The 15,783-nt window shown below is 43.4% G+C and overlaps 1 protein-coding gene across 1 annotated transcript; it reads right to left on the bottom strand.

The window, feature by feature from the left end:
• Positions 1-2,224: 2,224 nt before the first annotated feature.
• On the bottom strand, positions 2,225-11,610 carry FPR2 (formyl peptide receptor 2). Its single transcript, XM_017503882.2, has 2 exons — positions 11,476-11,610; positions 2,225-4,111 (listed from the first exon to the last, which is right to left on the bottom strand). Exon 2 carries the CDS (start codon positions 4,098-4,100, stop codon positions 3,045-3,047), a length of 1,056 nt encoding a protein of 351 aa, XP_017359371.1. The 5' UTR covers positions 4,101-4,111; positions 11,476-11,610; the 3' UTR covers positions 2,225-3,044.
• Positions 11,611-15,783: the final 4,173 nt, after the last annotated feature.

Here is a 15,783-nt window from a genome sequence, read left to right as displayed (position 1 = left end):
GAGACCAGCCTGGGTGACTTGGCGGAAACCTATCTCTACAAAAAATACAAAATTAGGCCGGGCGCGGTGGCTCACGCCTGTAATCCCAGCACTTCGGGAGGCCGAGGCGGGTGGATCACGAGGTCAAGAGATCGAGACCGTCCTGGTCAACACGGTGAAACCCCGTCTCTACTAAAAATACAAAAATTAGCTGGGCATGGTGGCGCGCACCTGTAGTCGCAGCTACTCAGGAGGCTGAGGCAGGAGAATTGCTTGAACCCAGGAGGCGGAGGTTGCGGTGAGCCGAGATCGCGCCATTGCACTCCAGCCTGGGTAACAAGAGCGAAACTCCATCTCAAAAAAAAAAAAAAAAAACCACACAAAATTTAGCTGGGCATAGTGGCACAAGCCTGCAGTTTCGCTACTCAGGAGGCTGAGGTGGGAGAACACCTAAGACCAGGAAATCAAGGCTGCAATGAGCCGTGATTAGTACCACTGGGCTCCAGCCTGAGTGACAGAGTTAAACCCTGTCTTAGTAAATAAATAAATAAACACAAAACACTCAATTAATAAAATAATGAGGCAGTTCCTTATGTACTGATGTAATACTACTATTCCATCTTACTGCTTAGAATTTACTCACATCTAGCTGGAAGGATGACTGAGAAAGGATTATGTTAGCTGAATGAATTGCTGCCCACATTTGTTAATAAAGTAGAGGGAAGAATATTTGGTAGGCAGCCGGCAGTCTCCACAGGAGCTTACGCCTTTGGGTACTCAACATTTCTACACTCTTCTCCCCAAACAGAAAATGTGGTCTCATCTTTCCCAATGGCACTATCCCCAGAATTTATTTTGGATTTTCAGATTCAAGCAAGTCTGGAAATGTTTCTTGGTGGTGAATGTCCCGTAAACACAAAAAATCCTCAGCTCCCGAAGACCCCAATATACAAGAGTGCAATGGGAACTGAGAATCCACAATGGCAACTTCCAATGAAGCAAAGACAAATGGGGAGGATGCAGCAGGCACTGTTCTACTGCAATTAACCAAGGCCAATGGGAAGCAAAGTAGGAATCCTCTGCCCTGGCGGTGGAGGAAGGCTGTTAATTAGCCAATCTAGAAGCCTTGGCTCTCCTGTCCAGAGGTCATAGACTGTTCTTCGCTCCTGGCTTTTCCTTCTTGCATTTTCTCCTTGTTCCTTATTTTCTATAGCCACAACGTTGTTGAGCATTAAAGAGTATACTTTTCTTAGGAACTTGAAAGCATTTATGAGTCAAGAATGCAAATGAACTAAGTAAACTGTTCTGCTTTGGAAATGCAAATAACTTTAGGGGAAACAGGAGGGAAAGGGAGAGGAAAATTGACAGTAAAAGCAGCGGAGTGAGGATGCTGAAAACAAGACTGCCTCATATTCATGTAGAGTTGTGTCTTTTGCCAGTGCATCACAGTATAAAACATACTGTTTTATACTGTGTCTTTTGCCATGTTCCATACGGTAGAACCATTTCTGAGTGGTTATTTCCTGAAAGCAGAGTAAAAGGCTGAGTACCTTTGTGGTTGATTTATTTCAAAACAAAGGCATCAGGAAATAGTTAGCCATGGTACTTTCCTTAAAGCAGAAGCTCAAAACCAGAAATTTATGAAAATATAAGCCACATGGGAATTTCTAAATACTGTGTGCTTGAGGGTGTGTGTTTACTGGACATGGTCTGGTTCGTGTAATGAGGGTTGAAGATAATTTTGATTTGACATTAAAGGTTTTCACTTGACACCTAGGTGATACTATTGTTTATTGATTCATTCATTCAATGAGCATTTAATAAATGCCTAGTACATATCAGACAGTATTTTACACATGGAGGATGGGGTTTAATCAGTGACCAATACAGACCAAAATCCCTGCCTTCAGAGAGCTTATATTTTCATTGTTTAAAAGAAACCATATCTCCAAAGGCTGTGCTCTAGGATAATAACAATAAGAACAAGAATCAGGAAAAATAAATAAATGAAAGAAAACATATCAAGTTTCATACTGTTTTATAACTTTTAAACAGCTATTACACTGTTTCATGCCAATGAGTTGGACAGTTGGAATGAAATGGCCAAATTCTTTGAAAATCACAGTTTACCAAAACTGACAAATGTGGGAAAAAAAAAACTAGAAGAGTCTAATGACTGTTAAAGAAAACGAACCTGTTACTAAAAATCTTCCTAGAAAGAAAGCACAAGACCAAGTTTGCTTCGCTGGCGAATTTTTCTGAATATTTAATAAGGGTATACCACCAGAAAATAGAATCAAGAGAAATCACTTCTCAATTCCTTTTAAGAGACTATTACAAGTTTAATGTAAAACTTAGCAAGGATAGTAGAAAAAAGTGAGATAACAGAGCCATCTTTATATAAACATAAACACAGAAATTCTAACCAACTCTTGTGAGATATATTATAAATATTTAAAGTACATCAGGACTAAGTGTGGTTTATTCCAGGAATTCAAGAGTACTTTAACATTCAGAACTTAATGAACATAATTTATAATGATTTACATGAAAGAATAATAATATGATCATCGTAATATATGTAGAAAATGCATTTGATAAAATGCAACCTCTATTCATGATATAAGAAAAAGAAACAGAAAACTCTTTGTAAACTAAAAATAGAAGAAAACTTCCATAGTTTGATTTTTAAAAATAGCTATAAAAAAACCCTACAGCAAACATTTTACTTTATGGTATAAATGTTTTACTTTAAAGTCTTCCCCTTATTATACGCTATCTTATCTAACTCTTACAAATCTCCATCATTCTTTCTCTTCCCATGTTTTCCATCTCCACTTACCCCGGAGTACAGGCAGAGGTCCAAAAACCAAAAATAATACTAATATTATAGTAGGCAGACTGTCTATTTCTTAGCTCCAAATCAGGGACGCAACAGCATTTTTCCTGAATAAATACCTGAGCTGCTCATCCTTCACTGCCTCAATATGACTCAAGAGTAGATGAGGCTGGAACTGGCATTAAGGTAGGATGAGACAGAACTCAAAAGATCCCTGACTCCATCCTCACATTGTCTGTAACTCAACCTCTGCAGAAGGTGAAGTAGAATTGGTAGCCGTGTCAATGGTTGGGGCTGAGTCCTCAGACAGGGCCCTCTCCAGACTGCTGGGTAGGGAGTGGATCAGTCTCTCTCGGAAGTCCTGACCCACAAAGACATAGAGCATGGGGTTGAGGCAGCTGTTGAAATAGGCCAGAGCACTCGCTGGGTTATTCAGGACTTCAAGGATTTTGTATTTGCCAAAGAACAACATCTCTTTGAGCCAGACTGTGCCCAGAAGGGCAACCAGTTGAAAGGGGAACCAACAGATGAAGAAAGAAGCCACCACAGCAGTGAGGACCCGTAAGGGACGGTTGGATTTAATCATGCCCTTTTTATGCATCTTGGCTGCAATGAGCCCATAGCAGATGACAACAATGGACATGGGCATACTAAAGCCGATAACAAACCGGATAATCCCCCTGGCTGTCAGGATGGTAATGGCCACCTTTAACTTCTCCTCACGGGTATTAGCCCAGGACGCAAAGTTGAAAGTACAGTATGTGTCCCCGTTTGGAAGAGTCACTGTAGTCAAAAAGAGGAAAATTTGCAAGGTAAGGACTAGGGCAAGAATCCAAGGTCCCATGATCACCTTCATGGCCAGATTCACAGTGCGGTGGTTCTGGGCCCAGACTGGATACAGGACACAAATGCATCGGTCCAGTGCAATGAAAGCAATCAAGAAGACACTCCCAAAGAGGTTGATGTCCACCACGATGTGAATCAGCTTACACAGGAACCAGCCAAAAGGCCATTTTTCTTCCATGGCCGTGGAGACCATCAGGAACGGTAGCGTGGCAGTGAAAGAAAAGTCAGCCAAGGCCAGGTTCAGGTAACAGATGGTGGTGACTGTGCGTGTCATCCGGAATCCAGCCACCCAGATCACAAGCCCATTGCCCAGGATCCCGAGGACAAAGGTGACCCCAACCACCACCAATGAGAGGATCCGCAGAACAGCATAGCCAGCAGACTCATGGGAAACTCCTTCACTTCCATTCAGAGGAGTAGAGAAGTTCGTTTCCATCTTGCCGGCACCTGAAACATTCCAACAATGGCCATTTCTGAGCTGTGGAACCATCTTACAGCATCTGTGTTCATAGCTCACATCAACTTTCACTAAAGCGCACACTCCTGCCAGGAGACCCACTCTATCTACTAAGCCTTGCTGACAATGGTGCTATAGAGTTGGCATTCTCTTGGATGTTTCTTTGGGAAGGGATAGTCCTCCATAGTCCCATCATTATCAATATGCATTTTACTTATCAGGCTGATCACTTCATCAAGAGGGTTACAAGGCTGTGTCCACTAGCAGAAGCGCTGAACTTACATTGTATGGACAATGGAGAATTAAGCAGAGGTAGCTTCAGCGTTGTGAGAAAGGCACAAGTCTCAGTCAGCAGGTTCACATCTGCGTCCCCCATCACCCAATGCAAACATGCTGGCAAGCTTTGCAACATATCTTTAAGCCCCAGGTTCTTCCAGTCTCCCAGCTCCTGTCCCTCACCTGTGAGAACCCTGGATCTATTGTTTGGCTAGTACTCAAGATGAAATTTGAGGGTTTGGCTTGAGGTTATTGTTGAAGATGATTTTGAGCAGTCACTGGGTATATGTAGCAGTATGGTACATCCTGAGGACTCTGAACTAGAGGAAGTCAGCAAAGAGGGTCCCATCTCTGCTGTCTACCCCTGCTTTTCCCTGTCCCCACTTGATGTGGAGCTCTTCTCTGTTTGGAATGCAAATAATTAGTACCCGTTTGTATAGCTTTGGTGTCTGTGGGATAAAGACTATGAGAATAATAAGTTGTGTTAATACTTATAAAATTCTTATTAGGGAATATGCATTGTGTTAATTACTACATATGGGATCCAGTTTGGCCTATGTAATAGCTCTGTAATATTCATTACTTCTAGTTTTCATTAGAATAAATCGATGCTCATGGTAATTGTGAAATGTGCTGAAGGTCACTTAGGTAGTAGGTAATAGATTAAGGACTTCAGTTCAGCGTGGCCTGACTTTGAAACCCTTACTTTTGACAGATATTGCTGGTTGCCCACCCAGCAACTGTTCCCCATTCTTCTCTGCTCAAAAACTGGCAATTGTGTTTAGTTACTCACCCTGCAGAGAAGGTGTCCTTTCTCTGTGTTGGGAGTAAATCTTGACTAGTCTAATTAGCACTAACTAGAATCCCTTTTATCTTGCAAGGTATTGCCTTAGCAGTGGACACGTGACTAAATTGTGGACAATAACATTGTAAGAATATAACCTGCAGGGCTTCTCAGATCTCGTTTCTTTTTCTTTTAAGAACAAAAATCCAAAAAATGTAGTCCCCGCCTCTGGTCCAGGTCACATCTGTAATTTTTTTTCAGATTCAACACAAAGTTCCTTGCCACTTGAGCACATTTTCTTATGCTGTGGTGTGTGGACTTTATCAGAGACATCCAGGCTGCCTGTTAAAATTGTATTCTTTATTCTTAGCTAACTAATGCAGGAACAGAAAACCAAATACCACATGTTCTTACTTACAAGTGGGAGGTAAATGATGAGAACACATGGACACAAAGAGGGGAACGTTGGAGCCTACCAGAAGGTGGAGGGTGGGAGGAGGGAGAGGATGGGGAAAAATAACTAGTGGATATTAGGCTTAATACCTCGGTGATGAAATAATCTGTGCAATAAACCACCAGGATACAAGTTTACTTACATAACAAACCTGCACATATACCCCTGAACTTATAATAAAAATGGAAAAAATATATATATTCTTAAATCCCACTCTAGAATCTGTGTAAAAGTCAGGATGATTTGTTATGGCCATGAGAATTTGAGAATCATCTCAGACTGAGCTATTCAGCATCTTTAAGAGAAGCAGCAATTCCCTAGCACTTGTTCACATCTAACACTCATAATAACACTGTGAAGTAGCCGTCACACTGGGGGGAGTTCACGACCCAGGGAATTCCGTAGTTTTTTCAGCGTCGTGCCCAGCCAGTCAGTGGAGGCAGCAAGATTTGCAAACCAAGATGAACACCTCCAGAGCCACTGCCTTTGTATACTGAAGTCCTGCCTTTGAAAGGGGTTCCCCCAAGATTACTAGGATAGGGCCATGCCCCAGTCTGATGATTTTTAGCCCTCTTTTTTTTTTTCAAAACAGTCTCGTTCTGTCACCCGGGCTGGAGTACAGTGGCACAATCTTGGCTCACTGAAACCTCTGCCTCCCGGGTTCAAGGGATTCTCCTGCCTCAGCCTCCTGAGTAGCTGAGATTACAGGTGCGTGCCACCACACCCAGCTAATTTTTGTGTTTTTAGTAGAAACAGGGTTTCACCATGTTGGTCAGGCTGGTCTCGAACTCCTGACCTCGTGATCTGCCTGCCTCACACTCTCAAAGTGCTGGGATTACAGGGATGAGCCACCGTGTCCAGCCAACCCTCTTTCTTTTACTCATTTCTTCTTTTTCTTCCTGCTGCTACCAGTCACTTTCACTGAGGTCTTCCATGGGACATTGTTTAAGGTAACTGAGGGTTTCTCAACCTCGGCACCATTGACGTTTGGGGCTGGGTAATTCTTTGCTGTGAGGGACTGTTCTCTACAGAGTAAGATGTTTGGCAGCACCCCTGGCCTCTATCTTTTGCAGATACCGGTAGCAACTCCCTCTTCAGGAATGACGATCAACAGGTTCTATAAACATTGTCAAAGTTCCCCTCAGAGGCAAAATCACCCTCAATTGAGAGTCACTGTTATAAAGAAGACTGGGCTCTGGAGTCAGCTAGATCTCTATTCTAATCTCATCTGTGATATCTCTTCACTATGTGTTCCTGGTCAGTGATAACTCTTTGAGCCTCAGTTTTCTGCTCTGTGGAAAGAGGACAATTTTATGGTGAAGTCTAACTTTCAGGTGAGGGTTAAGTGAGGATAGACATGGAAATCTTTTAGCCTAGACTGAGTAAGTCTGTGACAAATGGGAATGCTTGGCCCTCACCAGGTTGTGTGCCGTGTTATGGGGCATAATCCATTATGAAGCTCACGATCAGGACAAGGACGATGCTCAGAGCAATAGCAGCTTCTACTTACGAACGTTATCCACGTGCCAAGAGGTTCTCCTTTAACCCTCACAACTCCTCTCACAGGATCTGTGGATGGGCTGCGTTAATATGTGTAAGCACTGAGCACATCCTGAGACGTGGTGAATGTTGACTAATCTTAGTGATGTTAGGTTGGTGCAAAGGTAACTGCGGTTTTTGCCATTGAATAGCAAAAACTGCAATTACTTTTGCACCAACCTAGTAATTATTATAACCATTGTACAGACGAGGAAGTTAAGCCTTATACTGGCTACATTAATTGTTCAGCGTTCCCAGGTAGATAGAAGTAGAGCTGGAATTGGAGCTCACCCAGATTGAGTACAACCGAATTGAGCTGTTAACCCTCTCCCACCCCATTGTCCCTCAACAGACTCAGATTTTCTCTACCCACCCTCTGAACATTCTACAAGGCACTTAGAAGACATGATTTATCCATAATATCAAATTCATTTTAAAATGTTGATACAGGCCAGGCATAGTGACTCATGTCTGTAATCCCAGCACTTTGGGAAGCCAAGACAGGTGGATCACTTGAGGCCAGGAGTTGGGGACCAGCCTGGCCAACATGGTAAAACCCCATCTCTACTAAAAATAGAAAAGTTAGCTGGGCATGGTGGGGGGTGCCTGTAATCGCAGCTACTCAGGAGGCTGAGGCAGGAGAACCACTTGAGTGTGGGAGACAGAGGTTGGAGTGAGCTGAGATTGTGCCACTGCACTCCAGCCTCGGTAAAAGTGTGAAACTCCATCTCAAAAAAAAAAAAAAAAATGATACAACAAGAAAGGATGATTGTGCAATGCCAGGTGGGGTCAGGTTAACAAGGCAAAAGTTGCAAAGTTTTGGGTCCACCCTAGTTGTAATGTGAGGAGAACTGTGAACCACAGATGATACCTACACTGATTATGAGGGCTGCCATTTGGTGAGTCCTCAATATGTGCCAGGTGCTATATATTTTATCATCTCTTATTACAACATCCTTGCTTTGGGAAAAGTGCCATCCTTGCATAATAGGTAGGAAAGTACAGCTCGGAGAGGGGAAATGACTTGCTCAATGTCACAATTATTGAGAGTTGCAACCGAATTCATGACCACGGATTTCACATGAGAACTCAGCAGTTCCTCATTAAGTTACTCAACTTCTTCACGCACTTGCTATCCCACACCTTAATGATTTCAACCCTGCTTTCTCCAAAAAGTACCTTATTTAATCTGTTTTTCCCACTCTCAGCAGATGCCCTTGACTGACATTATAATGAGAAAATGGTAACAACTAGATGTGAAATTCTCAGCCTTTCCTCCCCTAATCCTCAGTCTACCTGCCCCTGTCACTGTGAATCAAGACTTCTTATTCTTTCCAATAATTTCCCTCCCTACATTGGCTCGGGATGCCCTCTCACCTTCCCACTAACTTTCCTCCTGCATTTGTCCTTCTGTTTTCTGCCAAAAACAAACCCTTATTTTATTTCTGCTAGATCATTCTCACTATTACATAAATGTCATCATATCCCCTCCCTTTAAAAAGAAGCCATCCTTGGCCAGGGGTGGTGGCTCATGCCTGTAATCCCAACACTTAGGGAGGCTGAGGCGAGTGGATCACTTGAGGCCAAGAGTTTGAGACCAGCCTGCCTAACATGGTGAAACCCCGTCTCTACTAAAAATACAAAAATTAGCTGGGTGTGGTAGCATGTGCCTGTAATTCCAGCTACCCGGGAGGCTGAGGCATGAAGACCTCTTGAACCTTGGGAGGCGGAGGTTGCAATGAACTGAGATCTCACCACTGACTCCAGCCTGCGACAGAGACTCTGTCTCAAAAACAAACAACAACAAAACAAACAAAAAACCCAAGCAACAACAACAACAAAAACCAAAAAAATCCTTAGACTATATTCCTTTCCGGTGTTAACCCTACTTCTCCTAAGAGAATTCTTTCTGTGAAAAGAATTTACACCCAGATTTTGGAAGGAGTCATCTGTATTTGCTCCCTTTGATTCCTTGCCTCATCTTTTCTCCTCAGTCCAGTCCGTATTGACTCCAGTCCTTAGCACCTACCTGGTACATTTTCTTGAGAATGCTTATGATCTCAAGGCTGCAAATCCAGTGGGTGCAAATACATATTGGTTCTTATCTCAGTGCCTTAGTGATATAGGACCCATTGGATCTCTTCTTTCTCCTTAAATTACACTTTTTCCTGTGCCATGAGATGATACATGTACACACACACACACACTTTCACTTGCCTTTAAAGTTCTAATGACCACTTCTTTTCAGTCCCCTTTGCTAGTATTTTCTGCTCTAAATTTGACTCTAAATTTAGGAGAGTCCCACGGCTTTTACTTGTTCCCCACCTCTCTTATCTCTATATAGTCTTTCCACAGGTGATGTTATCCAGTCTCAGGGCTTAAAATATCATGCTGTCTTCTCATCTAAATTATCAGCCTTGGCCTTACCCTACTGCTCCAGTCTGATATTACCTCTCCCCATAGGAGTCCCATAGACACTCCGGACCTAATGTGGCTCAACCAAATGGTTAATTGCCTCATCCTCCCAAACCTGCCACTCTCCAATATTTTGTATCTATTTGAGTTTAAACATTTGGTTGTTAAAGCTTCCAGTCTAGAACTAATCTTTCATTTCCCTTTCTCTCACCACAATCCCATCCAAGTCCTATTTATTCTGTCTATAGAACCTGCTGAATACACAGCCAGAGCCATCTCCATCTCCAGTACTCATGTCCACGGTCCTGTCAGGCATGGATGTTTGCACCAACCTTGCAAATAGCTTGTTCCTGGTCCTGCTTTCTCCTGCCCTACAATCCAATCTCCAGAAGAAAACCAAATGAGCTTTTAAAAGGTCTAATTAGATGGTGATGTTATTTTATTTTTGAGATGGAGTCTCGCTCTGTCACTCAGAGTGGAGTGCAGTGGCGCGATCTTGGCTCATTGCAACCTCCGCCTCCCAAGTTCAAGCGATTCTCCTGCCTCAGCCTCCCCAGTAGCTGGGAACAGCTGCGCGCCACCATGCTCAGCTGATCTTTGTATCTTTAGTAGAGACAGGGTTTCACCATGTTGGCCAGGATGGTCTTGATCTCTTGACCTCGCGATATGCCTGTCTTGGCCTCCAAAAGTGCTGGTATTATAGGCATGAGCCATAGCGCCCAGCTGGTGATGTTATTTTTAACACCTTCCAATGGCTAAACAGACTTCTAACTTATCTTTATCAAGCTCCCTGAAGCACCCCTGGATCTTCCCTGTGCATCCCTCAGACCTCATCTTGGCACTTTCACTGGACACACTGTGCTCCACCCACAGCGGGCTCTCGTTCCTTGAACATGCTCATTGTCATCTCAGGGCTTCTTCTGTCTCTGCTCCTTCTGCCTACCATGCTCATCCTCTTAAGCTTCTCACATCTGGCTCCTTCACTTGTTTGTTTGTTTATTTATTTATTTACCTTTGAGGTGGAGTTTCGCTCTTCTCGCCCAGGCTGGAGTGCTAACCTTGGCTAACTGCAACCTCCGCCTGTCTTTTCCCTCAGCCTCCTGAGCAGCTGGGATTACAGGATTCCACCACTATGCCCAGCTAATTGTTTTTTGTATTTTTAGTAGAGATGTGGTAATGCAGTCCCTAAATGCCAGCCACACATGTGATTCACAACTTTCTAGTCGCCATGTTAAAAAAATAAAATCACTGGGAGAAATTAATTGTAATAATAGATTTGATTAAACCCACAAATGAAAAATAATATCATTGGAACACATAACCAACATAAAAGTTATTAATGAAATAAGTTGTATCGTTTTTATCATACTAATGATTAAACTACACTAAGTAGCCAACTGCGGTGGCTCACACCTGTAATTCCAGCCCTTTGGGAGGCCAAGGTGGGCGGATCACACAGTCAGGAGATTGAGACCATCCTGGCTAACACTGAAATCCCGTCTCTACTAAAAACACAAAAAATTAGCCGGGCGTGGTGGTGCACGCCTGTAGGCCTAGCTACCTGAGAGGCTGAGGCAGGAGAATCGCTTGAATCCAGGAAGGGGAGGTTGCAGTGAGCCGAGGTCACACCACTGCACTCCAGCCTGGGCGACAGAGTGAGATGTTGTCTCAAAAACAAAACAAAACAGAACCAAAAAACCCAAAAAAACTACACTAAGTATATTTTACACTTAAGCACATTTCAGATCAAGAAAGAAACATGAGCCCTCAAAAGCCACATGTGGCAAGTGGATACTCCATTAGAGCACTACTCTAGAATTTAGGAGGCATCTGTCATAGAGCAGGCGTTCCAACGATAAATTTTAAATTGTCAGACCCCAACTTACCAGCAGCTAAGCTCCTTTTCTTGTTTCTGTTTCTTGGCTTCCTGTGGAGCAACACAGGCTCTAAGGGCTTTTGCAGAGACTTTATTGAAGGACAGGGGGAGGGACAATGGAGCTAGAGCCAATCCCCTAGCCGAAACTCAGGATGTCTTATAATTTTCAGAAGACACCTTGGACATGTTGTCAGCAGACTCTTCTTAGAAATCTCTGTGTCTGAATTTTCCTTCACCTCTAGCCTTCTGTGGGAGACTGGAGATCATGCTTCCAAATATCAAAGCCCAAGGAATCTGAATGTCCAGCCCTTTCTTCTTCAGAGTTTCATGAAAACGAAAGAAACAATTACTGAAGTGAGAAGCGTTACAGCCACACAATAAAGAACAAATATGGTTAAGTAAAACTTAGTTCTCTACTTATACAATCGTTCTGATGTATGGGTCTTTCCCACATTAAGCAATTCTACAGTTATCTGGGGTCAGCACTGGGTATCTCACAATTCAATTCAGTTTTGACAGTCTCTACTTGGAGTTAGTGTCAGATTCCACAAGTTAAAGGGCTCACTCTCCCAAGACTGTCCTGACTTTGGACACCAATCCAAGTCCTGGATGGCCACCTGTACTTCTGACTGACTGGGCATAAATTGGGGTTGGGGGAATGTTTATAACCCCTTCCTCTATTTTGATAATTTGTTAGAATGGCTTAAGAAGGCACATTACTGGCTGGGCGCTGTGGCTCATGCCTGTAATCCCAGCTATTTGGGAGGCTGAGGCAGTAGAATCACTTGAACCTGGGAGGCAGAGGTTACAGTGAGCCAAGATCATGCCACTGCACTCCAGCCTGGGTGACAGAGCAAGACTCCATCTCCATCTCAAAAAAAAAAAAATAATAAAAAAATAAGGAAAGAAGAAGGCACATTACCTACATTTACTAGTTTGTTATGAAGGATACAACTCAAAAACAGTCCAATGGAAGAGATGCATAGTGCAGGTATATAGCGAGGGAAGGGGTGTGGTGATGCATGGGGCTTCCATACTTTCCAGGGAACCACCCTCCTGGCACATCTAAGTATTCACCAACATGGAAGCCCATCAAATCTCATTATTCAAGACTTTTTATAGAGTTCAGTTTCCAGTCTCTACCCTCTCTTCCAGGATGCTTGTGGGTGGGGCTGAAAGCTCCAACCTTCTAATCACTTGGCCTTTCTGTTGGTCAACCCCATCCTAAGCCCATATGGATGGCCCCACATTAAGTCATCTCATTGACATATACTCAGCTCTGATCAAAAAGTGCTCTTGGCCAGGCCTGGTGGCTCACGCCTGTAATCCCAGCACTTTGGGGGGCTGAGGCGGGCAGATCACGAGGTCAGGAGTTTGAGACCAGCCTGGCCAACATGGTAAAGCCCCATCTCTACCAAAAATACAAAAAAACTAGCCAGGTGTGGTGGTGTGTGTCTGTAGCCCCAGCTACTCGGGAGGTTGAGGCAGGAGAATTGCCTGAACCCAGGAGGTGGAAGTTGCAGTGAGCCGAGATTACACCACTGCACTCTAGCCTGGGCACTAGAAGGAGACTCTGTCTCAAAAAAAAAAAGTGCTCTTTATGAATAACCAAAGACACTCCTATACTCAGGAAACTCCAAGGGTTTACGAACCTTGTGCCAGGAACCAAGGACAAGACCAAATATAGTCATTATTATACCAAAATGGTGCTAAAAGAAGCAGTAACCAGGAGCATGGAGAGAGGTGAATGAGAGACACCCTTCACCCCATGCCATCACCAAGATTAACCCCCTAAACTTCTGCTCCTAGAGAGAGAATTTGTGGGACATCATCTAAGAAGATAGGCTCTTTCTGAGGTCTTCAGTACTATCAGAGTGGTCCAGAAACTTGTTCAAACCCAAGGGATATAAAGATGAAAGATGGAGAGCCAGAAAAACAAGAGTCTAAGAGGAAGAGATAAGTAATTTTCTCTTTTCACACTAAATTGCTAGGGAGGATGTTTTCAGTGATAAGTTTGACATTTATTATAAAAACATTTTTGGAAAGAGGTAGATTCTGAGTCTGAACAAGAATTGGGTTTCAGTTCTAGGCTGGGACTGTACCAAGTGCCTATAGGCAGCCTCTCCAGCATGGCGGCCTCAGGGGAATCAGAGTCCCTGCACAATGGCTGCCTTCTTTCAGAATACGTATCTGAGGAGAACCAGAAAACGCTTCATAGCATTTTTTGACCTAGGCTTGAAAGCTATGTGGTGTCATTTCTACCACATTCTTTGGTCAAATTAGTTCTAATCCTAGCCAGGTTCCAGATGAGAGGGGACATAATATAACACAAACGTTTATAAAGTACAAATGAGCATATCACACTTCTGATGAAAGATCTTTGGCTGGGCGTGGTGGCTCACGCCTGTAATCCCAGCGTTTTGGGAGGCTGAGGTGGCTGGATCATGAGTTCAGGAGATCAAGACCATCCTGGCTAACACGGTGAAAACCCATCTCTACTAAAAATACAAAAAAATACAAAAAATTAGCTGGGTGTGGTGGCATGTGCCTGCAATCCCAGCTACTGTGGGGGGCTGAGGCAGGAGAATTGCTTGAACCCAGGCGGCTGAGGTTGCAGTGAGCCGAGATTGGGCCACAGCACTCCAGCCTGGGTGACAGAGTGAAACTCCATCTCAAAAAAAAAAAAAAGAAAAAAAAAAAGAAGATCTTCAGTGACTCTCCATTTTATCCTCATCCTCTTGGCATGGGATGCTATATTGCAACAGTCCCCAACCTTTTTGGCCCCAAGGACCAGTTTCATAGAAAACAATTTTTCCATGGATTCCGGGGCAGCGGGGTGGATGCTTTCAGGATGATTCAAGTACATTATGTTTACTGTAGACTTTATTTCTATTATTATTATCACATTGTAATATATAATTAAATAATTATACAACTCACCATTATGTAAAGTCAGTGGGAGCCCTTGTTTTCCTGCAGGTAGATGGTTCCTTCTGGGGGTGACGGGAGACAGTGACAGATCATCAGGCATTAGATTCTCATAAGGAGTGCACAACCTAGATCCCTCACATGCGCACTTCACAGTAGGGTTCATGCTACTATGAGACTCTCACGCGGCCACCAATCTGACACGAGGCAGAGCTCAGGCAGTAATGCCAGCAACGGAGAGTGGCTGTAAATAGAGATGAAGCTTTTCTTGTTTGCCTGCCAGTCACCTGCTGTGAAGCCCAGTTCCTAACAGGCCACAGACCAGTACTGCTCTGTGTATTGGTCTGTGGCCCCGGGGGTTGGGGACCCCTGCTGTAGTGTGAAGTCAGGAGCTATAGTAGCTTTCTTGGGGCCATGAAGTGGCAATCCCCAGGAATAAAAGAAACCGTATTAGGGATAATAAAGAGAAAAGATTAAAATAAATATAGTTCTTGATTATATTGCCAGATATAACCTAACCTAGTGTTACCCTCTTGCAAAATCCTTGTAAAGTAAACCATAAATTTTGTCTTTGTTCTAAGCCATGCTGTCCAACCCATGGCCCAGGATGGCTTTGAATGGGGCCCAACACAAATTCATAAACTTTCTTAAAACATTATGAGATTTGGGGGGATTTTTTTTTTTTTAGCTCATCAGCTATCATTAGTGTTAGTGTATTTTATGTGTGGCTCAAGACAATTCTTCTTCCAGTGTGGCCCAGGGAAGGCAAAAGATTGGACACCCCTAGTTTAAGCCATTGTTAGGTGTAATTTTAAATTGTAAATTACTTAGAATTAAAAACAGCAGCCGTAGCCAGGCACGGTGGCTCACACCTGTAATCCCAGTGTTTGGGGAGACTGAGGCAGGAGGATCACTAAGCCTAGGAGTTTGAGACGTGCCTGGGCCACCACCACAGCAAGACACAATCTCTTAAAAAAAAAAAGAAAAGAAAAAAAGAAGAAAGAACAGCCTTAATGAAACAAGGCCTTGGGAATAATGCTTTTAGAATCAGTGTCATTATTTCTGTCTCTCTAACTGTCTTACCATATCTCTCCATATATCTCTGATACCTTTGGAATGATGCTTAATATTTCAGAAAAACCGTGATCTCTTTGGGCTGCAAGACTACAAATGAGCTTCCACAAGATCAGAGGTTTACGGGGTTAATCTTGGTGGCATGCATGGGTGTGGACGCACTGTCCCACCACTGTCTCAACTTCCCCGTCTCCCTTACCTCTCTCTGTGTTTCTGGTTCCATCTCTCAGTATTTCTTTTCTACCTTTCATTGCTTCCCTCTGATTCTTCCCACCACTGTACTTGCTCCTGTGCATATGCATTTGCTTCCGTCTCA

Source organism: Cebus imitator, unplaced genomic scaffold (assembly GCF_001604975.1).
Source record: "Cebus imitator isolate Cc_AM_T3 unplaced genomic scaffold, Cebus_imitator-1.0 Scaffold316, whole genome shotgun sequence".
In the NCBI taxonomy this organism is placed as follows: domain Eukaryota; kingdom Metazoa; phylum Chordata; class Mammalia; order Primates; family Cebidae; genus Cebus; species Cebus imitator.
The sequence above is the reverse complement of the archived record's forward strand: the minus strand, read 5'-3'. Positions and strand labels throughout refer to the sequence as shown.

Bases quoted from the DNA above. Each gene is read 5' to 3' on its own strand.
- FPR2 (XM_017503882.2), bottom strand. From the start codon at position 4,100: ATGGAAACGAACTTCTCTACTCCTCTGAATGGAAGTGAAGGAGTTTCC.